Source organism: Salvia miltiorrhiza, chromosome 3 (genome assembly GCF_028751815.1).
Source record: "Salvia miltiorrhiza cultivar Shanhuang (shh) chromosome 3, IMPLAD_Smil_shh, whole genome shotgun sequence".
Classification (NCBI taxonomy): Eukaryota; Viridiplantae; Streptophyta; class Magnoliopsida; order Lamiales; family Lamiaceae; genus Salvia; species Salvia miltiorrhiza.
The window spans coordinates 17,944,590-17,969,205 of NC_080389.1; the positions used below are offsets into that span (position 1 = coordinate 17,944,590).

General features: G+C 38.9%; 3 protein-coding genes, 1 long non-coding RNA gene and 2 pseudogenes across 4 annotated transcripts; 2 read left to right on the top strand and 4 right to left on the bottom strand.

Annotated features, from left to right (window-relative positions):
• The first annotated feature begins 848 nt into the window (after positions 1–848).
• Positions 849–2,951, top strand: LOC131018485 (putative late blight resistance protein homolog R1B-16). Its single transcript, XM_057947201.1, has one exon. The coding sequence runs from the start codon at positions 849–851 to the stop codon at positions 2,949–2,951; it is 2,103 nt and encodes a 700-aa protein (XP_057803184.1).
• Positions 2,952–3,428: 477 nt separating this feature from the next.
• LOC131017954 (uncharacterized) lies at positions 3,429–5,574 on the bottom strand. Its single transcript, XR_009099947.1, has 2 exons — positions 3,835–5,574; positions 3,429–3,639 (listed from the first exon to the last, which is right to left on the bottom strand). It is a non-coding gene; the product is annotated as an uncharacterized LOC131017954 (long non-coding RNA).
• A 3,353-nt stretch (positions 5,575–8,927) lies between these two features.
• Positions 8,928–10,509, bottom strand: LOC131017955 (pentatricopeptide repeat-containing protein At5g47360). The gene has a single exon (XM_057946711.1). The coding sequence runs from the start codon at positions 10,507–10,509 to the stop codon at positions 9,130–9,132; it is 1,380 nt and encodes a 459-aa protein (XP_057802694.1). The 3' UTR covers positions 8,928–9,129.
• Positions 10,510–11,252: 743 nt separating this feature from the next.
• LOC131017956 (protein DECREASED SIZE EXCLUSION LIMIT 1) lies at positions 11,253–12,386 on the top strand. The gene has a single exon (XM_057946712.1). It carries the CDS (start codon positions 11,253–11,255, stop codon positions 12,303–12,305), a length of 1,053 nt encoding a protein of 350 aa, XP_057802695.1. The 3' UTR covers positions 12,306–12,386.
• Positions 12,387–12,608: 222 nt separating this feature from the next.
• LOC131018486 (COP1-interactive protein 1-like) lies at positions 12,609–14,623 on the bottom strand (annotated as a pseudogene).
• Positions 14,624–19,447: 4,824 nt separating this feature from the next.
• Positions 19,448–23,625, bottom strand: LOC131017957 (mitogen-activated protein kinase 15-like; annotated as a pseudogene).
• Positions 23,626–24,616: the final 991 nt, after the last annotated feature.

Sequence of the window (24,616 nt, forward strand, 5' to 3'; positions counted from 1 at the left end):
TACCATCAAAGACGTGTCAGATGTTCTGCGACAATAAAGCTGCTATCAGTATATCAGAGAATCCTGTGCAACATGACAGGACAAAACATGTAGTGGTGGATAGACACTTCATCAAAGAGAAGATCGAAGGAGGGATCGTGACCCTACCCTTTGTCAGATCCGAAGATCAACTCGCTGACATCTTAACTAAGGCTGTAAACTCCAAAAGTTTTTCAGATGTTCTTTCCAAGTTGAGTATCGGAAATCCCGTCACTCAACTTGAGGGGGAGTGTTGAAAATAAGAGTCAATAGTCAAAAGTATTAAAATCAATTCAAAGATCAGATCTTTGAATTGAATATAAGAGTGTGTATATTTGATTTTAAGAAGATTTTGTAAGACTTTTTATCTATCCTTATACTATATAAGGATGCATTGTAATCAAGGAAATAAGAAAGCAATACATCAATCAATACAATAACAATCATTTGCTTTCCTTTATCTTTCTCTATGCATTATGATAATAGCATGTTTTAACAGTGCTAGACCTCAAGGATCGGCTATGTGGAGAACCATTCAAAACACTCCAAGTCATCCCTGTTGAAAATAACACAAACAAAAGTCATAAAGAGCTGCATTAGTCGTAAAGAGGAGCTGCATTAGTCATAAAGAGAAGCTGCATTTATTTTACATGAGAAATATTTACCAAGGATCCCTTAATAATAGGGATCCTGGTATGACTTTAAGATATGTAATGTATTATAAATAGACCATTGCATACTTCAGAAATAATAACAAAAGAGAGAAACAATTTTCAGTGTTTATCTCTCCACCATGATGATATCATTTCTTAACAATCCCAATCTGTGGTATGGGTGGCATCGGCAAAACTACTCTTGCCAGGAACGTTTATGGTGATCCATTAACAGTAGGCCATTTTGCGATTCGTGTTTGGGTTACAATATCACAAGATTACAGTGCACAGAGAATTCTTTCTAGTCTTCTGGAGTCCTTGAAAGAATACAACACAGGTGGATTGGGACAAAGTGACTATCAAAAAGTGCACAAAATTTTAATGGGCAGGAGATATTTAGTTGTGATGGATGATATGTGGAGTAGTGAGGCACGGGATGTCGTCAGATGGGTATTTCCTGATGATGGCAACGGAAGTCGTGTTGTGCTAACCACAAGGCTGTATGATGTGGCTTCTTATCCGGATCCTTCGAACAGGCTTCATGAAATGAGCTTGTTGAATGCAGAGCAGAGTTGGAATTTGTTCAAGCATAAGGTGTTTGCAGATGAAGAATGTCCTTCCTATTTAGAAACTATTGGTAAGGAGATTGCAAGAAGCTGCAAAGGATTGCCCCTCGCAGTCGTGGTGATTGCGGGGCTTCTGTCCACAGTGAGTGAGGATCCAAATTCATGGCAGAAGATTGCAGAAAAGGTAACGTCTGCACAAACTGCAGTGCATGACCAAATTGAGGAGATATTGTCTTTGAGCTACGTCGAATTACCTCAATATTTGAGGCCCTGCTTCTTGTACACGGCTTCCTTTCCGGAAGATTATCAGATCCATGTTGTGAAACTCATTAGGTTGTGGGTAGCTGAGGGCATTGTGAAATATCCAAGCGACTCTGACAGCTTTGAAGAGGTGGCTGAAGAGTGTTTGGAGGAACTTGTAAAGAGAAATCTTGTTTTGGTCACAAAGAGGAAATCTGATGGCAGAATCAAAAGTTGCTGTCTCCATGATCTGTTACGGGAGTTGTGCATAAGAAAAGCTCGCGAAAGTAAGTTTTTCTTGAATCTGATGGATAGGCATATTGAAAAGGAACATTTTATAGAAAGCATAAAGGAAGAGCGTCGTGTAAGTGTTGATACTTCTTATCTAAATTACCTTTCAAGCTATGGTGCCTCAATTATCCGCTCCATCAAATGCTCCAAGTATGATATAGTAAAAGTGGACTCTGTCGAGGGCGTTAGATGGGTGAGGGTGTGGGATGCTGAATCTGCTGTTGTGGAGTCATTTCCATATCATCTAGTAAAACTGGACTTTGTCGAGGATGTTAGATTGCTGAAAGTGCTGGATGCTGAACCTGCTGATGTGAAATCATTGCCAACTCAACTATTCCAGCTATTTCATTTAAGATACCTTGCTATTAGGTATAGTCAGCATATTCCTAGAATCTTATCAAACCTTCAAAATCTGCAAACCTTAATCATTCGCGAAGAGCGTTCCAAGTTTGGAGTTGTAGTAGCTTGTGAGATACTGGTGCCGTGGTGCATGCCACAATTAAGACATGTTTACTTTCACGGGGTAATTTGTTTTGAAGATCCCAAAGAAAGAAGTTGTGCTCTAGAATATCTGCAAACAGTTTCGTATGTTGCGTGTAGTGAGCGGATTCTGAAGAAGATTCCAAACCTTAAAAAACTGAAGGTGGATTGTTCTGGTGGTCGCGATGCAGCCTGCTTGAGAGATCTGGTACATCTGCGTCGACTTGAGAATTTGGAAGTATATGGTGGTCGTCGGGTTCTATCTAGGCCCAAGTACTACAATATTACTTTTCCTGATAATCTCAAAAAGCTGACTTTGAGGAATTCGGAATTTCCTCAAAGTGCTGTTGGTCCGTTGCCTAATCTTCAAGTGCTTAAACTAAAACGTTGTAGTTGCGACGGTGGCACATGGGAAACAACTGAAGGAGCATTTCCAGTGTTGGAAGTTCTTGTAATTGAAGATACAAGGTTGCAGAATTGGATAACTGAAAGTAGCCATTTCCCCATACTCAAACGCTTGATGCTTCATTCTTGTTGGGATCTCAATGGGATCCCAAATGATATTGGAGAAATTCCAACTCTTGAACTCATTGAGGTTACAGGTAAAGTGAAAAGGTCTCTAATGGAGTCAGCTGAACTGATACGTGAGGAACAAGAAGATATGGGAAACACCACCCTTCAAGTTCTCTGCAGTGCTAAGTAGTCTAGCCATCGAAGTTTTTTTTTTCTTGTGTTTGTGAAAGCAGTTTGCATTGAATCAATGGTGACGGTATGATGAAGATTACTGATAAACATGGTTTTTGCACTCTTTTTAGAATGCTTTTGACGTCATTTTTTACTTCAGAAAATCGTGTTTGGAATGAGTCATTTCATATTCTCAACATGCTTAGAGAGAGAAGATTAAGCCTAAAACCTCAAGTAGATTATTTAATTAAGCTACAACATGTATAACATAATCAATTAATTAAAATATGCAAACTCATTAGATGACATTCGCTTGCTTCCCTTGATTTCAGCAATCACCTCTGTTTAGTGCTCCCTGACTTGATCTTCATTCATAAGCTTTAGGGATATTTCTAACTTTGACTCATTTTAACACCTATTTTGTGATTTTTATGGTTTAACTTATTCTCGTATGAGTGACCTAGTTGATTGAATGGCAACCAAGTATCTTGGAAAAAAGAAACTAACTATGAAATATCAACATTCTTCATAAAAACATAGACATATACGCATGATAAAGCACACAATGTTATCACTCTTCAAAACATTATCCACTCACATGCGAAACAAACTTCTACAAATCAAAACAAGTTCCAAACTTCATTGCTTTAGAGGACCTCTTCAATATGACTACACATTCCAATCCTCTTTTAGATCTCCTTGAATCTCTTAATCATGAGAAAGGTACATCATCATGTTTATGTCATCATCATTGTCAAACTTCTAACCAAAAATGAATAAAATTAGGATAAGATAAGATGCATGTAGCAAAGAATAGTTAGTGTAATTACTAGATGTGTCTTAACATATAAAAACTAAGCTTGGAAAGTTTTAACCAATGTAGTTAGTGTTATGTATAGTACCTTATTCAAGTGACTCCTTTAGAACAGCACTGCAGACAACTTGAAGGATGTTGTTTTCCAATACTTCTTGTTCCTCTTGTATCAATTCAGCGGACTCCATTAGAGACTTTTTCACTTTGCATGTAACCTCAATGAGTTCAAGAGTTGGAATTTCTCCAATATCATTTGTGATCCCATTGAGATTACGACAAGAACGAAGCAGCAGCCGTTTGAGTATTGGGAAATGGCTACTTTCAGTTATCCAATTCTCCAACCTTCGATCTTCAATTAGAAGAACTTCCAACACTGAAAACGAGTTCATCTAAACACTCTTCCACCACCTCTTCAAAACTCTTGGAGTTTATTGAAATTTTCACAAAGCCCTCATCTACCCATAATCTATAAGTTTCTTTGCATGGATCTGATGATCTTCTGGAAATGAAGCCATGTACAAGAAACATGGCCTCAAATATTGAGGTAATTCGAAGTAGCTCAAAGATAGTATTTCATCGATTTGGATTTCACCTTTTCTGCAATCTCCTGCCATGAAGATGGATTCCTAGTGACTGTGGATCAGATAGAAGCCCCACAATCACCACAATCGCAAGTTGCAATCCTTTGCAGCTTCTTGCAATCTCCTTACCAGTAGTTTCTAAATAGGAAGGACATTCTTCATCTGCAAACACCTTATGCTTGAACAAATTCCAACTCTGCTCTGCATTTAACAAGCTCATCTCATGAAGCCTGTTCGAAGGATCCAGATAAGAAGCCACCTCAAACAACCTCGTGGTTAGCACAACACCACTTCTGCTGCCATCAACAGGAAATACACTTCTCGGCAGATGTTGCCGAGAATTTAATGCCCAAAAGCGTACCTGGAGATGCAGATGAGTGCTTCAACAATCTGGTTACGGCGCTCCAGGCAGAGCGCAAGCAAATCTAGTCCTTTTTCACATTCTTAATTCTTCTCACTAGCCTCAAATTCAACCAAATTTGTAATTTTAGTCTAAAACTTGCTAGACTTTTTTAGGTGGGATGGTTTTTCTTGGTGTAAGTTCACAGTATTTTTTTGTTTATAAAGCAGAGGATTTGATTTTGAAAATGTCGAACCGAATTCAATAATATGATTTTCTTCGGTTCAGTTCGATTTCGATTCACCCATATTCATATTTGTATTTGTGATGAGACAAGAAGTGCACATTTACAATCAACAAAAAAAATGAAGCCTATAAAGGAAGGTGATGAAGCGGATCAACGAGCTGGTGCCCGAGCCATTCACGCTCCGACAGGTAAAAAGTCATTGGGAGAGAAGGGGGTCACCTATGAAGTGAAACATGGGTTGAAGCTCAGGAGAAGTGGCCAAACAGCCATATCGACGATATGATGAGGAAGAAGACGCAAACCTTGTTCACAATCAGGATCAAAGGCGTTGCATTCAAGTGGTGGAATGCATGGAAGATTCTACGACACAATCAAAAGTTCAAATCGTTATATCTCAAGAGCGACATTCATACATCAAAGAGGACAAAGATGTTGGCCGAGATTTCATGACATCAACATCGAGCGAAGAAATTTCATCTACCCAGCCACTAGGTAACAAGGCAGCAAAGTCGACGGTGAGTGGTTGTTTTCATTTCATTAAGGAAGGGAGATGGCTGAGCAATGACGGCGGCGAGAAGGATGTGTGTGCATGAAGAAGATAAAGTGAAGAAGATAAAGAGGGAGAGAAAAAGGGAAGGGGAAATAGTGGCTAAAGATTAGGTTTTAGGGTGAGGAGGGGGCGCGGGTCACGTCGGGACGTGGGACGGCGGGTCTTGGGTTATATTGAGTGCACCCAAGACCACCTATGTCTCATTATTATTGTCCAAGGCATGAAAATTTAGAAAAATTGTATAAATTAGTTAAAAATAATAGGACCCACAACTTTTGAATAATTAATTATTAGTATTTTTCATGGAAATGAGATAATAATAATAATAATAATAAAATAATCAAAGTGTGGTGAGTGGAATAATAATAATAATAATAATAAAACAACTCAAAGTGTGATAAGTGGGATAATAATAATAAGACAACCCTAAGTGTGGTAAGTGGGACAACAATAACGAAGCGCATGAAATATATAAGAACTATATTATAGATTAGAAGGTGGTCTTGTTTACGATCGGCTGTACCGTACAATCGGGTTGACCCGCATCCAGACCATGTCCTGCATCTTGACCCAAATCGTGTAAATCATATTATTCGTTTATACAAATGATACTGCCTGTAATTGACACTATTCTGTTATACAAATGACACTGTGTATAAATGAAACTATAACATTGTAAATGACACTGCATATAATTGACACTATTCAAAAATATAAATGACACTTTCTTCTAATTGACACTATAATATTTTAAATGACATTACAAGTTTGAAAATAACACAATAACATTTTAAAATATTACAATATCATTTACATAATCGAATAATGTCAATTATAGACAATGTCATTTGTATAACCGAATAGTGTCACGATTTGGGTCAGGATGCGAGTTCGGATCAAAATGCGGGTCAGAATTTGGATGTGAGTCAACCCGATTGTACAGTACACCCGGTTACACCCAAGTTTTTTTGTATAGATTATATACATAGGCCTTAATTTATCAATGATCGGAGGTGTTCACCTTAATATTGGCTCGAGGGCGCTCTCGAGGTGATCGCCTCAATGTATATTTCCAAACCAACATACAATAGAAAAAGAAAGGGGTAATTATGCTAAAACCCATGATCTTTGCCAGTTTTTAAACTTTTTCATGAACTTCAATTTTCACCTTTAATTCCCTGAATTTAAAGCCTCGTTCAATTTTTTCATACTTTTGAGCTCCGTTGAGTACCGAGATGACATGACACCGACGTGGTAGAATCGAACTGACATGGCGCCTATTTGGACTCAAGAATTGACACTTGTAAAACAATAAACAAAAAAAATAAAAAATGTGGAAGGGCTACTCTGAATCTGCCGGCAACTTTCCTTCCCCCTCCTCCAAGTCCGCCAGCCTCCTCCAAATCAAGATGAAGAAGGGAAATGGGAAGGTGACGGGAAAATCCGCCGGCGGCCTCCAACTCTTGTACAATCGATGACGGGAAATTCAAGATCTGATATTTTTCGAATCAAATCTGACATTTTTCGAGAGCATTGAAAAGGATAACCGGAAGGTGAAGAAGGGGAAGGGGAACAAGTGGAGAAAATATGGCAGCCAAGGTCCCCATCCCCCATCATTGTCGACAGAGACCGAGACTGACGGCAGCGATTGGGGGCCTAGGGTTTCTGAGTCAGGGGCGGCGCCGCCACTGGAGTGAAGTAGAGGAAACGGCGATGGCCTCTGACCTTGTCGTTGTTGTTCGCCAAAGATTTCAGGGGAAAACGGCAGCGTCTGCTCAGCTTCTTCCTTCGGTATTCTCTCACTAGGAAACGCGCTGTCGCAAGGGTCGCAAGGGTGACCAGAAGAAGCTTCGTCGGGTAATTTTTCAGCTTCTCGGTTTGATGAGCGGTTGAGGGAAGTGAGCTTCAGCTGTCCCAACTCCAGCGGGATATCGCCCGAGAGTTGATTCTCCGATGAGTGCAGATGTAGGAGATCGGGCAGGGAGTCGAACACTGTCGGTATCTAGGCTCAAACGACGTCGTTTTATTCATTCGCCTGAAAAATTCCATGTCATATTTCCGGCAACTTAAAAAGTGCCATGTCGGCTTCTAATTAGGGGATTTAAGAAAAGTGTGGAAAAATTGAACGATGGCAAATTCAGGGAATCTATATATATATGAAACACCAGTTTTTGTTCCCGCCAATTTTTCTCTTTCCTTTTCCTATGCATTTTTTCACATTTTCTCTCTCCTCTCTCTATCACACGTTTTTTTTTTTCACTCTTTTTTTCATACAATTTCTCTCTCTTCTACTCTCTCTTTCATACTTTAGTGATTTTCTTAAAAAAAAATTAAAATTGATATATGGAAAGATATTCTATATGTATCTTAAATTAAAGATAATGACAAGATCTTTAATTTGGTATAAAAATCATAAAATATGAATTTGAAACAAATAAGTTATTGTAATTAAAAAATTTATGGTAATTGTTTTTCTATCTCCTATTTCTTTTTCTCTATTCTTTTATATTTTTATCTCTTCCTTTTTTTGCACTATTATTATTGTTGTTATTAATATTATATGAAAATTGTTTTATTGTAATTTAATAATTGTTGTTATTATATTTTCTCTCTCTCTCTCTCTACTACAAAATTTATCTCTTATCTTTCATCTTTTGATAAAAAAAAATAATTTAGAATGAATAAGTTATGATAATTTAAAGTTTTAAAATATTAGTATTTTGTTCTTTCCTCTCTACTTTAATGAGTGCTAATTTTCTCTTTAATGACATGTTTACTTTTTTCTATTATATTAATTAATTTTTTTTTGTATTTTTAGATAAAAATAAGTAAATATCATGTGTTTGTGTTTACATATATTTTTTTAATTATAATAGTTTAAATGTAATAGAGGTGAAGGAATATATATTGGTTCATCTTATAACTCTTTTTTAAAAATGATTTTTTTGTATTAATGTTAATTTAACTTTGTAGATGAAATTAGTATATATATTAAAAAAAAATATAATTTCAATTTTTTTTATATATTTGCGAATTATTTATTTATTATGATGCATCATACTTTATAATTATAATAAAATATAATGCTAATTTTCATTATCAAATGCTTATTAATTATTTAATAACTATAATTGTCATTACACTTTATACAAAGTTGAAAATTTACGTTTTCAAATCCAAAATTTTATTGAGTAATTGATGTCGTTTAATTTCGATACTCGCCGTGCATCGCACGAGAGATCGTTCTAGTTGAAGGTAAAAATTGAGTTCATGGAAAAGTTTAAAAATGGGCCAAAGTTCATGGGTTTTGACGTAATTACCCCAAAAAGAGAAGAAAAAAAATGTATCCTGGTTGAGGTACTGCTGCTCTCTACCTGCTACTTGAAACATATTAAAATTTTGGTTTCTCGAAACAAACAAACAGGGAGTTGTCTCATCTACTTGGGGCTCAAGAGAAGATCACTGAAAAAGACAAGCAAAACTTCTTTCTTCAAAACATGTTGCAAGAGAAGCCAGTGACTTGAGAACCTTTCTATGAAAGCAACAATATGAAACTATGAGCAACCACATCATAACTCTAGCAATGCAAACATGCCAAAATACAAGGATTTCTCATTCTTTTTCTTTTTCTAAATTATAGGCCTTCAACTAACAATGAAGGTTTTTCAACTCCTAAGTTTCTCTAAATGTTCAGGATCTAGATGAATCCCTCTCTTTACCATGATATCAAGCACCCTTCCAGCTTCTGTGAGATGATTCTCCTGACAAAGGCAAGTCAGTAGCTTCGAGAAAACATCAGGATCAATGGATACCGCATTTCCCAACTTCTCAACTTCTTGAAACAAGAAGTATCCATCAAGCACCCTCCCATCCAAAACAACTCTCTTTATGATGCTACTTGCTGTCAAGCCACTAGGCTTCAGCTCACGAGCCAGCATCGTCCTAAACATCTCCTCCGACTCCTTATGCTTTCCTGCTCGCGATAGAGACAAGACAAGCACGTTATAAAGCTCATCAAACCGAACTCCATCTCCTCCAAACTTATCAATCACCTTAAGAGCCTCCTCCACTTGCCCTTCTTTGACGAGTCCATCAATCACAGTAACAAATGTCACCCTATTCGGTCTCACCTCTGAATCATACAACCGATCCAAGATCGTCAGCGCCTCATTCGTCATTCCTTTGTCGACAAAGCCCTTTATCATAGTAGTGTAAGTCACCACATTTGGCTTACACTCCTCCTTCTCCATTCCATCTAAGAATCTCAACGCCACATCCAACCTCCCGTGCATACAAATTCCATCGAGTATGGTCGAATAGATTACGGAATTGGGCACACATCCATGCCCTTTCATAACGCTGACCAATCCAAGAGCAGCCAGCAAATTTCCAGCATCACAGAAGCCCTTAATGATGGAACCATAGGTAACCATATCGGGATAAACATCAATGGAACGCATCTCTTTCAACAACCCCATTGACTCATCTAATCGAACCTTTGCCACAAGGAGCCTAATTACCACATTATACGACACCGTATCAGGCATACACCTAAACTCCTTCATCGTCCTCAAAACCCACAATCCCATCTCCGCATCTTGAGCTTCTCTACACAAATTCAATAGCACCTTAAACATCTTAATACTGACTGCAAAACCCTCAGCCCTATATTCATTCACAACATCAGCAATAATTCTAGGGTTTTTCTCAAGATTCAGTAGCTTACAAGCTTTGCTATACATATACGAACTGTGTCTGTGTGTAGGGTGAAGAGCAGCCCAAACGAAGAATCTGATGCCCAATTTGGGCTTTTCAATAGCACAATGTTCCAACACTTGTGCGATGCATCGAGAATCCAGATCGGATTTCACCGTGTCCAGGGTTTTCTCGATATGGGATTGATCTTTCTGCAGATGGGCGAGAAAATCTTGAGCTGGAATTGATGAGTATTTGCTGAAAAAGAGGAATCTTTTGAGTGGGAAATCAGGGGCTCTGGGTGCAATTAAGGATGAGGAGTGTCGAATGAATGAAATAGAAATCTGCATATTCTTTCGAAAGATGATTTGTTTGAGATGGATTTGTAGGGTGGTTCCTTATGGAATTCAAACTCTACGGGACCATTCTTCGAATTCTGACCTCTCGTAACTGCCGCCGCCGGAATCTTGATTACGATGCTCAATCCAGTCGTGGAACTAAATTAGACAGATTATCAGCAATGTGGAAGTCGTTGGCGGACCGAGATCGAAGATTGAATCGTCAATGGAAGCGGCGTCTCTAAAGCGGAGGGCTTCAACAGTGAATTTGTGTGAAGATGCCCTTATGGATTGAAGAAAATAGAAAAGTTAGGTTGAAGCCAGCGTCTAATTGAGTGAAGAAGGCGAAGGTTAATTTAGGGCTTTCTGATTTGGGACTTTTATACATGTCATGTCTTTCTTTTTCTTTTTCTTTTTTTAAAACGTGATTAATTTAATTTAATGTGGGCTTTTACATTTTCGGCTATTGACTTTATTAAACCGAACTAAATAGCCCAAGATTGTTTGATAGCTAAAGTCTCATAAACAATTGCAGTTTTATACTTTGGAATCATCCATCTCTTCAAATACCGGCCATCAATTGAACACATCAACTGACCCTTCCATGTGTAATTGCCGAAATCTAGATAAACAAACTAACAAAGGTAGGTTTACTCTGTATAGCGTGATATATTTTTGGGGTTTGAGCGTAGCGTACCCCAACTGTTTGATAAATTGTCTCACAGAGCAGTAGTAGAAAGAAAGAAAGAAAAAAAATGAGCAAGCGGCCTCCTCCTGATCCGGTGGCTGTTCTCCGTGGCCACCGTGCTTCTGTTACGGATGTCTGCTTGCATCCCGTCAAGAACATCCTCTTCAGCGGTTCCACTGATGGGGAATTGCGCATTTGGGACTCATTGCAGCGTAGGACCATTTCATCATCATGGGCTCACAGTGCAGCTCACGGCATCATCAGCATCGCCACTGTTGGGGAGAACAGAGTGATTAGTCAAGGAAGGGATGGAGCTATCAAACTCTGGGATTTAGGAGAAGCTGGCAGCCTGTCCAGAAGCCCGCTCACTGCGATTCACACGAATTCGTATCACTTCTGCAAGCTCTCTTTATTGAACAAGCCCCGTGTTGAAATCATGCCAACTGAGGTTTCAGGGAGTGAGAATAGCCCGATGAAGCTGGAAGCGCGTAGTTATGTTGCCACAGCTGGGGAAGATTTGTCTGTGGTTGAGATTTGGGATGTCAACAATGCTGAGAAGCTTGTGAAACTGCCTTCGAGCTCCGTGGATCGTTCTACAAAATCAAGGGGAATGTGCATGGCGGTTGGAGCTTTTTCACCATCTGAATCAGAGGTATATGCAAATGTTGTAGCTGGATTTGAGGATGGTTCAATGGTGTTGTGGGATTTGAGAAATCCTTCGTTGCCGGTGACGAGTGTGAAGTTTCACTCGGAGACAGTCCTGAGCTTGTCCATTGACAATTCATGTGGAGGAGGGGTTTCTGGATCTGCTGATGAAAAAATTGTGACATTTAGTTTGAATCCTTCGATGGGGTCCTGTTTGGTCAAGAAAGAAACGGTTTTGGAGAGGCCCGGTATAGCAGGCACCTCGATAAGGCCCGATGGTAAGATTTTTGCCACTGCTGGTTGGGATCACAGGGTGAGGGTATATGACTATCGCAAAGGGAATGCGTTGGCTATATTGAAATATCATCACTCGATTTGTAATGCTGTCACATTCTCAGCTGACAGTAAACTGATGGCTTCATCTTCGGAAGATGCCACTATAGCGCTATGGGAGCTTTATCCTCCTAGAAACTGACATGGTGTATCTTATAAATATGTAGTATTTGATGCGTTGCAAGTTGAGATCTTATGCAAAATAAAGGATACATTTTTATGAGATTGTGTTGTTCTATGCTCGATTTTATTCTGTTTTTTGATTAGGTGTGATGGGAGCTTTTGTCTTGGCTGTTCAACTGCAGTCCTGGTGCCAAGGTTAATCTACCAAAGACCTCACGTTTGAATGCCTAAACTGTACGTTGCTGTTTAGATGAACGATGTTTGATGGTTCCACGAGGAAGCTTGCCCTCTGTAATCTCCGATGCCCGGTTTAAAGGGAATAGGAATACAAAAGAAGAAGAATTAATTTGTGGCTGTGGTTACTGAGTTACAAAATTCTTACAATGTTTTCTTGCCAGGAAGCAGTCAAGATGCTCTCCCGCGTCAACAAATCCTTGTAAAAATCCGACCGGCCTCTGTGATAGTCTATCCAAATACATAGCTGCCTTATGGCCTCCCTCTTCTCCTCTGTAAGTACTTGCATTTCATCTTCTTTCACTTCTATGATTTTCTCCAACTCTGTCACCTTATCCTCTAACTTCCACACCTTCTCCCGGGATGCCAGTATCTCAGCTTCCTTGTCATCAAGCTGGGCCAGCAAGCATTCTAAATCACCCTTCATGTGTGAGATGGCTTGTTCTTCGTTGCTGCCCACTGCTTCACAGAGTTGATCCCACGCGAGGCTTTAATGATCCGATTCTGGAACCTGGCAGTGCATTCCTTGAATCTCAAGGTCTTTGAGTCTATCAATGTGAGTAATTCATTTGCTGTAACCTTCACATTCTTCAGCTCGGTAGCTGCTTTGGTCGTCATCATTTGGAGGTCCCGGTTGTCTTGCTCGTATGTGTCTCTTGTCTTCCGGTACCATTCTTTGTTCTCGGCTTGCAGCTGCTCCGCAACCCTAATCCTCCGGCTCAGGATCCTGTACTGGTCCTCAAACTGCTTTCGGAACTCCACAGCCATTTCTTCAATCTTCCTTTCCACGTTGTGGAAGTTTGTTCTGGCGATCTTCTCCAACTGGGACTTGTTTTGCTCTTTCTCCTTGTCCAGTTGGCGCTGCAAACGGCTTCTCTCGTTTTCTGAAGATTCCAACTTGCTCGTGAGACTTCCAAACCCTTCTTCCAAGGATTTCAACTTGTTCTGTGCAGTCGAGAGTTCATTTTCCCTCGTAACAATAGTTCTCTGCAGTTCGGACACTTTTTCCTCTAGCTTCTTTCTCTCTAAACTCGATTGAGATGCTTCGTGGAGTATTTTCTCTTCCAAGTTGCTCTTGGTGTTGCTTAAAGACTCTACCTCTGACGCTAAATCATGTATCTTAACTTGCAGGCTTTCCTTCTCCTGCTCGCTCAATCTCAACTCGTTTTTCAGGCCTTCTATCTGCAGCAGGTACCGTGACATTTCTTCTGTTTTTTTTTCAATTTCCAGCATCAATTCTTCCTCGTGGCTACATACAGTCTCGAGCTGTTGCTGCAGGGAGCCAACTTGTTCCATTAGCCCCTCGACTTTAGATGACCAGTGCTTCGTCTCATCCAACAATCCGGCCTGCAATTCTCTCTTCTGATGCTTCAAGCTGCTCAGCTCGAGCTGCATCGCTTCAGCTTGAGTCTCGAGCTCTGTAATCCTAGCCGCGTAGAGCTGCTTGTCGCCCTCAAACTGCTTCCTGAACGAGGTAAAAACGCCCTCTTGCTCTCTAGCCTCGGCTTCCATTTCCAAAATCTGAGCCTCGAGCCCAGAAATTGTGTCCTGTGCTTGCTCTTCCAGCCGTGTCTTGTCTGCACGGAGGGTGGAAACCTCGACCCTCAATGCAGCAAGCTGTCCCTCCAAATCCCTTATCTCAGCCAGCATCTGGTGCGTCTTCCCGGCTTTCTCCCTTTGGATCTCGAAGTCCCTCAGGATGTCGAAGGGAGACCCCGGCTCGCTGTTCATTATCTTAGTCACCTCACTCGAGCAAGTCAAGGAATCTTCCGAGTCTGAGGTTTCGGATTCTTGGTTCTCCCTCTCCGAGATTCTTGAACTGCCGCTGCTCACTTCGTCGTTCCCACCGTTCCAGTAATTATCCAATTCTGCTTCCGAGTCGGGGGCAGAGGAAGAGGAGTCCTCTCCATCGACGCTCTTCTTTACCTTCTCTCTCAGATTCTCGTAGAGAATGTAGAGCTTCTCATACTGCTGGTGGAAGTCTTGGATGAGTTCGATTGCTTCCGACTTTTTCCTCAAGTTCCTCTCTTTGTTTCCGTGTTTTATTTCACTCATGATCTTGAGAATGTTGCTCACTTGATCCTCAACCGCTGCATACACCATATTGCATCAATAATTATTCTTAAATTATAGTCCAAACTGTATTTATCTGCGTTGTTCACTTTATAGCCCGAGTCACAATTTCTGGGCAACTTATGAGAGTTTTCGTTGGCATATCATTGGTTATTATGCCTGTTTCTTGAACACACATCAGCTTAAGTTGGACGAAAATTGTGACTTGGGCTATTAAGTGAACAACGAAGATAATTAAGTGCAAGCTATATTTTGTAATATTGTTAAGTTTGAACTAAATATCGATGTTGAAGGTGACGTTGCGTTACCTATTTTGACTCTGTTTGAGCTGTTCTTCCTTATCAGGATCGATGTGGTTGCGAAAGGACTTGGATTTCCATTGTTGCTTTGCCATCTCCGCTTCAGATGATGCTAAAGAAGGTCTGCCTCTCCCTTTACCCCTTCCCTTTATCTCATTTTCTCTCTCTATCTCTCTCTAAATCAAATGACATCCATATTAATCTGCAGCATTATATCGTGGTTTATAATGTTAGTGTCATCACAGTTTGGCCATCTAACCTATATTAATAATAAGGGGTAATTGTGTCTGAATTCACAAACTTTCTCTCGATTCTCATTTTCCACATGAGCTAAAAATCTTGTCTCTAAATACGCAAACTTTCCACTGTTTTGATTTTCACACTGTTGTCAATTTCCGCTGAATTAGTGCCATCGCGACTAGCTGAAGTGACGTAGACATCCAATTGCGTCGTTCAGTACGCGTTTAAGCCATGTAGACAACCGTGTGAAAAAATCAAAACAATTGAAAGTTGGTGTATTTGGAGCATAATTTTTAGTTCGTGTGAAAAATTAGAATTGGGTAAAAGTTAGTTTATGTAGATGCAACTAGTCCTAATAATAATGACCCTGTGAAGATGAATGCATGATTTTGATGATGATCATCACTTTTGCATGAATTTAGTTTATCTTCTTAATCCTCTCCCTAATATCATCCTTTGATTATGACCATCACTTTTGCATGAATTTAGTTTATCTTCTTTAATCCTCTCCCTAATATCATGAATGGGATCACCTGAAACCTATTCCTCATTTACTTTGTGTGAAATAAATCTGCCTTTGAAATAAAAGCAATGGATTCCAGATATCACAAAATAAATAGGAGAATTATGCATGAACATGCATGCATGATTTGAGGTAAAAGGTTTTCTGGTAATTCCCAAGTAAATTCAAGAAACACAAAAAAGAAGATGCATGACAAGAACAATATTACCTGAACATGAGAGAGAAAATGGTGCAGATCCAAATGAATTTACAAATCCCCAAACCAAAAGGGGTGAAGGGGAGGTTGGAGAGGCGAAATCAGGATTTTGTGTTCGAATATTGTCCTTGAATAAAATGATCACCATTTATGTACTACTATTATCTTTTTGTTTATTTGTTTTTTGAGGGAACCATATATGTGTACCAATACTGTCTCTTATTGTTGGTTTGTTACAAATACAAGATATCTCCTTTTAATTTATATATCAATAAATTAATAAACTCAGCACTGCTACATATTTTTATATGATCTCTTTTGAGAGGCTCTAGTCCAAATTAGTTGTGACCATCACCAACACATTGGCAACAATTTTTTCAGTCTTGAACCTAATATTTTAGAATGGTAATTGGAATTAGACATGGTGAATTGGTGGAGCTGGCTATCAATAGTTTCGTAGGGTCATAATTTATAGGAGTGTGAATGAGGCAAGTCGAGTCGAATATCAACGAATTAAAGATAGATTAGTTTGCTATATATATAGTCTAACATTAAAAATTCTTAAGACACGATATTAGTTGAGCTTTAAAATATTTTTAAAATACTTGGTGAATATAGATCTGATTAATTTATTTAATAATTACTTAATGTGATATATTTAAATAAAATCATAATATACTTGTGAATATAAATTTGATAAAGTAATTCATTTAAAATTGACATGTTTAGAGCATCACCGTCCAAGAGCCCCCTTGGAGCTCTATACTCTATAGAAGTGGTTCCCCTTAAGAACCTCTACTCCACAATGAGGCTCTTAAACCTGGTTCTATAAAATTAATTTTTCATTTTCTTTAAAATAAATGCATTTCAAGATTAAAATAAATATTGAATATTGAAATACATTAAATTTAAATTTTAACATTACATTAATTAAAAAACTAATAATAATTAAAAAGAACATTACAATAGTTAAAAAAAAAAATTGATTGAACTACGACTGGATAAGACTAAATCATGCTAAAATGTGCTTGATTAAATCCTCTTGGCGGCAGTTGTAGATTCGTTTATCACAAATGAATGACTCTCGAGCCATATGTGCTCGGAAATGTGGAGTAGGAGTTGAATTTGGTGTGGAAAATAGGAATGAAATGGAGGGAGTATTTATAGAATTATTTTAGATTTTTTTCAAAAAAAAGTGAGAGTAGTTTGAAACAACTAATTTTTTAAAAAAAAAATCGCTGAAAATAATGAATGAATGAGGCCGTTGTAGACTTGTAGATTCGTTCATCACGAATGAATGACTCTCGAGCTATATGCGCTCGAAGATGTTGAGTAGGAGTTGAATTTGGTGTGGGAAAAACTGAATGAAATGGAGGGAGTATTTATAGAATTATTTTAGAATAAAAGAAAAGTGAAAGAGCCGTTTCAAAAGGCTAATTTTTCTTTTTAAAATGTCTGAAAAATAGCCGTTGTAAATTTTAAAAATATTCCCTTCGTCCACCAAAAATATGCCTAAATAGCTTTGGCACGAGCTTTAGGAATTGTGTTAAGTGTTTGTTGAATGTTGTGAGTGGAATATTGGTCGCACATTATTTGTGAGTGTAATAGTAAAAAGTGTTTGAGGTATATTGTCAAAAATAAATTTGGCATATTTTTGGTGGACGGACCGAAATGGTAAAAAATACATATTTTTGGTGGACGAATAGAGTAAAATTTATTTTTTTTATTTATCTATAATAAGTGTGTATTGTGCACGCACCTTTATATAAAGCATTCGAGCCTGGCTCGCATTAAAGAGCCCCCTTTCGAGCTCCTAGATGCGGCAGCAGCAGTGGGCTGCTAGCCCACGGCTCGAACCGCGCTGGAGTTGCTCTTATATAATATAAGTATTATATGTCACGTCTTAAATAAAAGTAGGCATCTATTCAATATTAGATCGTAATTTATAGTTCACTGACAAACATCGTATTCATTTTATTTCGAACATAATAACCGAACACTAATGATGATAAACTCATACACGTTTATGTTTATGTGCAGAAAGTAACAGTCAAAATATTCAAATGATTTTATCATTTTAATAATCTTTTGTAGCAAGGAATAATTTATAATAAGAAGTTCATTAAGACGTTGGCTTGTGCAACCTTCTTATGTTTTTGTGTCCTTTTGTAATTGAATATTGTCAAATATGTAACCACTTTTTTAAGCTTGTATGACTGTTTGAATAATTACGCTTATTGTGTTATAAGTATAAGGAAGGGATAAACTTAATTTACCATCAAATACCTCGATTATTTTGACGTAATAAAAAAATTTAAGCAGATGATATATATATGTTTTCGAACAACACCTTTTTTCATAGGAAATGGATAATTTTATACCTAAGGGAGGGGTGGTATCATTTAAATCAAATAAGATATAAAAAAATTTAATATTTTAAATTATAAATTTATACCTTATTATATTATTCTTCTACTTTAACAATCTTCTTTTAGTCGGTCTCATGGATGAGATTGATTCTCACCAGGAGCGTATAGATAAAAATTATCCGTAATTTTATAAACAACACGCGCTAGCTTAGTGGTACGCTCCTTTCCTACCATCTTTAATGTACGGGTTCTATTCAAGTAACATTTGACAAACATTATATTTGAACATGTCGATTATTACTTTTCATCACAACATATTTACTTTTAATTATTCGTATTTTTCAACCAACTTGTGACCCGCGTGCAACCTTAGGGGTGTGCATTTGATTTCCGGTTCGATTTTTTGCTAAAATCAAACCAAATCAAAAAATTGGAAAACAGAACCATATTTTAAAATTTTGGTTTGAATCGTTTCGGTTATTCGGTTTCGGTTATTTTGTTCATCTCTATCCAACCCGCCCCAACCTGTCTCACCCATACACTCAGTCTCACCCAAGTTTTTGTCATCTTCTTAATGCTTCAAATATTGTTATTTACTCCCTTCGTCCCACCAAAAGTATCTTGTATTCTATTTTGGGTCGTCCCACTATAAGTGGCCGATTTCCATAAATGAAAAAATTTAACCCTAAAAAAGGTATAGGTCCTACCACTTTTAATCAATTTACACCTTCTCCTTAATTCTCGTGTCGAAAAGTTTTGAGCACTTATAGTGGGATGGAGGGAGTATATTTTTTCATACATGCATTAATATGTTAATAAATTATATAAATGTTCGCATTTGCTTTTTCAATTACATTTTTTTGGGAAAAAAGTATATATTTTCTTTCAATTACGTTAAGCACATTTTTTTAATCTTTTTGAAAAGGAGAAAGTGACTACAAATTTTAATATATACTCAAAAGTTGTTTTTCCATGTTTGTTTATGGCATGCTTTCGAGGCAAGATTTTGTATGAAGCAATGATCTTTGTATCTCATATTTGCAATGGATTTTATATGTGTTTTGGCTTTTATTACATAACAGTCAGTTGATCATCTTCATCTTAAACTAGACAAAGAAGATAGTTAAATGAAAGACACAGCAAGAAATCAAGAAACGATGTCTGTTTTGGCTTGGTTACACAAGCCAGTGAAGCAAAAATCAACAACAACAACAACAACAACAAAAAAAAATCAAAAATTGAATTTGTTTTCATTTGTGATGGACAAAATTACTGATGGGATCCTACAATATTGTGTGGAGGGCAAAAACAGTCTACACACTACCTGAACATGTGATGATCTATGTTTGAGGTTCGAGGGCTGATATCTGAAGGCAGTGAGATCGGCCTACCAGCAAGTCTTGAAGGCCGTATGTTGGGATTCATGGGTGATGACATTGGAGAATTACTATATGTGTGATATGTCGATGGATGGATTGGCGAAGGGCACACGTTGTAGCCTCTTGATGGCGAGGATTTCCTTGCTCTCCCCGGTGAGTAAATTGAGCTCTCGTTCTTTGCCTTGGACTCTCTGGCTGGCGAGGCAGCTGGCGAGTTACTGCTTCTCACCCCACTTTGTAGTGATCTTTTCACGTCCTTCTTTGGGCTCTGCACCGTTGCCTTGCCAAATACTCGTGATGGTGAGGCCGCTGCTGCTGGTGATGATACTTTCTTTGCTCTGGCTGGTGAAGACAATGTTGCTTCATATTTTGGTGATTTTGGTGTTTCTGCTTGCACATATCATGTCAAATTTCAGCCCTTGATCAGAAATAGAAAAAGAAAAACAATGGTGGAAAAATGAAATTATGAAATTGACCTGGCGTCAGTTTGGTCTTGATGGTTTTTAGTTTCTTGATGAATGTAGGCTGCTTCTTATCATAATCTTCTGAGCTGGCTGATTCTGTTGCCTTCTGAATCTGCAGTGCTTCCTCTCTGGAATCTCAGGTAATCTTTTGTTACTGTTGTCTGCAGAGGAATCTCTATTCTCTTGTGATTCAGTTGAGAGATTCTGGTCAGTTTTGGTGTCCACTTGTGCAGTTTCAGCAGCTGGTTTGGTGTATCTCTTCCTCGGAACCTCTGGGACAAATGAGTCCAAGTGGAAGAGCTTCCGATGCATCGTCTCGGATATGACCGTCCTGAGGTCCACATCAACAGCCGAGTTCTTGCTGTCTATGATGTCCGAGCAGACGGACCTCCGGTCAGTTGGCACGAGGAAGAGATCATCCATGGCAGCCAGCTGCTCCTCATCAAAGATTGATGCAGGTGGTTTCACCATCCCTTCAGTCACCACCATGTCCCATTTCTTGTTATTGGTCTTCTCCTTCTCAATGATCTTGTAAGCCAACATCTGGAAAGGGATCTGGGTCACGGGCGCGCTCCCCTCCGGACAGAACTTCTTCAGGTATGCGGCCTCCATGTCGCAGTAGTCCACGAGGGGCGGGAGGGGAGTCCGGGTGGCCGTGGTCCGGGTTGATCACGAGGATCTTCTTGATGTAGCGCAGGATCCTGCATATAGACGAGAAGCACGGGCGCACGGCCGGGTTCGTTTGCCAGCATTTCTTGGTGAGATTAGCTAGGTATTTTGGGGCAGGGTAGGAGAACAGAGGCCTCTCCCTGCCCTAATGTTCCTGGCCATCTGCTCCCCTTGCAGATGGCCATCCTCGAACGGGACCTTCCCCGTAAGAGCTCGAAGCAGAGCATCCCGAAGCTATACACATCAGCCTTCTCCGAGTAGGCCTCATTGCACTTCCCACCGAGCTCAGCTAGCACCTCGGGGGCCTGCCAGATATCCGCATCCGGAGCAACCGGCCTAGGGCTCCTTGAGGCACAGTTCCGGATTGCACTTATCCCAAACCCGGTGATCTTCACCATGAACCCGCCCGTGGTGGCATTCCTCGCCTTGAGGAGGATGTTGGACGGATTCAAATCTCCGTGACACATCCTCTTCGAGTGAAGATATTCCATCCCCCTGGCGATCTGGAGCATTATGTCCACGGCCACGGGGATGGTGAAGGGCACGCGGTTTTTCTGTCCCGCGTGCTCTTTATGTAGGAGGCGAGATCCTTGCTCATCAGCTCCGTCACAATGTATCCCTCCTTCCTCACCTCATCATAAAACGCGCATAGGTACCCCCAACACGTTGGGGTGCGAGAGGGAGAGGACGGAGGAGATCTCCGGGAGCAACGGGGGTAACGTCTCCGATGAATGTCCTCAACGCGAAGCTCTCCCCGAGCCAATGGATCTCCTTGAGATGGCTCGGCCCGTTGGGGTACCCGGACCCCAAACGACGCTTCAATTGGTAATCCTGAGTTCTGTTAAAATGCTGCTAGGCATCACCATCTTTGAAATCTCCACATCATTGAGTTTCCTCAGCAGCAGCTCAGCCAGCCTCTGCTCACTCTTAGATGCATTAGCCTTCCTCTTCCCGACTCTCTCCAGCAGCAAGCCACCGGTCCTCCTTTCCACGCGGTCTCTAGGCGGGCCGCAGACCTCCGCGGGGACCAGAAACTGCCTGCCAAATTTCCAGAGGAAAATTTTAGGATCATCACAATTCCTGATCATACTTGTGCAGGAGGGCGACTCTCTTCTTCTGCTTCTCCTCCTCGTCGATCCCAGAGATCTCGGCGGCCGTCTCAATGGCCTCGATCACCACGGTGAAGCAGGACAGCAGGTTGTGGACGTGGAGCTCCACGCACTCCCGGGGTGTGGAGGCTGATGGCCTTCCCCCACCAGTCCTTGATGTCGATGCAGTAGCGGATGTAGCAGTCGGCGTCCTTGAAGACGCGGTGGAGCTCCTTCATGGGGAGCTCCAGAGCCTTCCACTTGGTGCTCTTCTCGTCGAGCCTCAGGCTGTGGCGCATCTCCTCGGAGATGGTGGCGAAGGCCAGCTGCATCATGTCTGCAAGCAGGCAGCATTGGCGTTGGTTGATGGAGATGTCGTGTTTTAGTACCATCAGAGCCTTCACGCTGCCCACCACCTCGCCCACTTGCCTCAATTGATCCATCACTCTTTCTTCAATGATAAGCTTCTCCTAACTCACCAATACACTCACCTGCAATATCATACCATTTTCATATTCTGATAAGCATCACAAGCCTTCTATCAGATAAATAAGAAGCTTTCTTGTTATCAATTGTTGTTAAAATAAAGTAAATTCATGCCTAAGAAGTACTTTGATTGTGAATTATGGGTAAAATATGATCAATTCACGACTTAGGAGCTTCGTGGTTGTGGATTATTATAATAATCACCAGAGTCGATCCTTTTTTTTCTGATAAATTAACAATATTAAATAAAGAAATTTTAAAGGCTGCGCCACAGGGGACTCGAACCCAAGACTTTTGGCCTTAGACATTAACCCCTTACCGTTTGACCAACACACGCACACTACCAGAGCCGATGCTTCTATATAGCAAGTGTGGGCAAAGGCCTAGGCCCCCAAAGTTGAGGGGCCCAAATTTTAGAAATAAATTCACTAGCTATAACATATTTTGTATTAATGATTAAAAAAAAAAGAACATTACTCCATAATATATTAATGTTGAATCGATCATCAAAAATAATCTAACTGTATTGTTCTCGCCTCTTATGTTTTTTGGTTTCTCATCTCACATTTTACTCTCTTTCTCGCTTATTATGCTCTATAAGGGACTGCGGCTTAAGAAAGGTTAATTAAATTAAAAAAAATTATGCATTGAAAATAAGGTGTTAGAGAAACTTGATCTTGAAGCGATAAGATTTTTAAGTTTCATTTCTTATGGAGCCCTCGAAATCTTAGGATGCGGCCCTAACAATCACGGTAAAAAATTGTAAAGATGGCTATTATTTATCCTTTTTATCTTAAGTAGTATTTACAAAAACATACATATATATATATATTATTAATAATAATAATCGTAGAATGAGTATTTATTAGTTCATTCAATGATTACATACATAAAAAGACAATGGGAAAATGACCTGTTACACGAGAAGATGATTAGTGTTGAGTCGCATCTGCTGAATTTCGTTAGGGTTCGTTACGAACCCTTCAAAATTCAGCAGAAACCAGATTCGGTATAGCCTGAGCTGGAGATGATGGAGGAAAGGAAATAGATTAGATGCAACAAAAACAAATGGAAAAATGAAGGCGTTTCTTTCAAAAACCTTGATACTACAATGGAAAATGAAGGTGTTTCTTCTTTTTAATTTTTTATTTTTCGAATTTTTGTTGGGGATGATCACCTGAACGAATGAGTGTTTGTTTGAGGATTCCAACGTTGTTTGTCGTTGAAATCTCTCGGGGTCTTTGGTTTTCTCCTCTTTTGTCTTTAATTTTCTTTTTCTGTTATATATGTTTCCGCTAACTTCGTTGCGATGCTATTATTGTTTGTTGCTTCCGTGGAAATAGGAACTTCTAACTAGTGAACGGATTTTAATTTTGAAAAGATTCTTATTTATTTTAAGTATAATTATTCATTATTTAGAACTCAAAAAGAAAAGGCAAATATTCATCATTCAACTATAAATTTTGATTCATTTTAGAGTTTGTATTTATGCACTTTAAGCAATGCTATTTAAAAAAAAAAAAAATAGGTCGCCAACAATGATTACTATATTAGGTAAGCCTCGAGTCCAATCGGGAAATTAAAATGTTAAAATCTAATTTAAAAATATTTTTTAAACATAAAATTCATACATTGTATGATAATTTGTATTGGCATTTAAATTTTGAGATTTTATTGATAAAGCGTATAGATAAATATTTTGATCAAGATAAATTTTAATACTGAAGAAACTAAATAATATTTTAGAATTTTGTTATTGGATTTATAAAATATGATAGTAAATTTAAATGTATAAATAATACAAATTATAAAATATAGGAATAAATAAAAAAATCGACAAATGGCATATTTCGCCGAATATGGCATTACAGTGCTGACAAAATCACCATAGCCTCATATATATATATATATATATATATAGGGGAGAGTTCAATGGAGACCACTCCCCTATACAGAGAACGAAGACCAAATCCAAAGCGTTAAATCAATAAAATCATGCGGTCCTGATTTGGCTGAAATTATTATTTAATTTTCGTCCATTTAAATCCTTTAAGGCTAAGAATGTAAATTAATAATGTACACTTCCGTTTTTAACTCTTTATGAATCATATCAAATCTTTTATTTATGGCTAATCATTATTAAGATATGTTTGTTACAATTTAGAAACGTATTAGCTGCATTTTTTTTCATCTTCATCATTTCAAAAACCAGTCCACCATTGAAGAAAATTTTGATTTTTTGCAGAACATTTTATGGAGAATCAAGGTTTTTTATTCAGCGTATTTCAGCAATTTCGTTCGAACTGTTAT

Bases quoted from the DNA above. Each gene is read 5' to 3' on its own strand.
- LOC131018485 (XM_057947201.1), top strand. From the start codon at position 849: ATGGGTGGCATCGGCAAAACTACTCTTGCCAGGAACGTTTATGGTGAT.
- LOC131017955 (XM_057946711.1), bottom strand. From the start codon at position 10,509: ATGCAGATTTCTATTTCATTCATTCGACACTCCTCATCCTTAATTGCA.
- LOC131017956 (XM_057946712.1), top strand. From the start codon at position 11,253: ATGAGCAAGCGGCCTCCTCCTGATCCGGTGGCTGTTCTCCGTGGCCAC.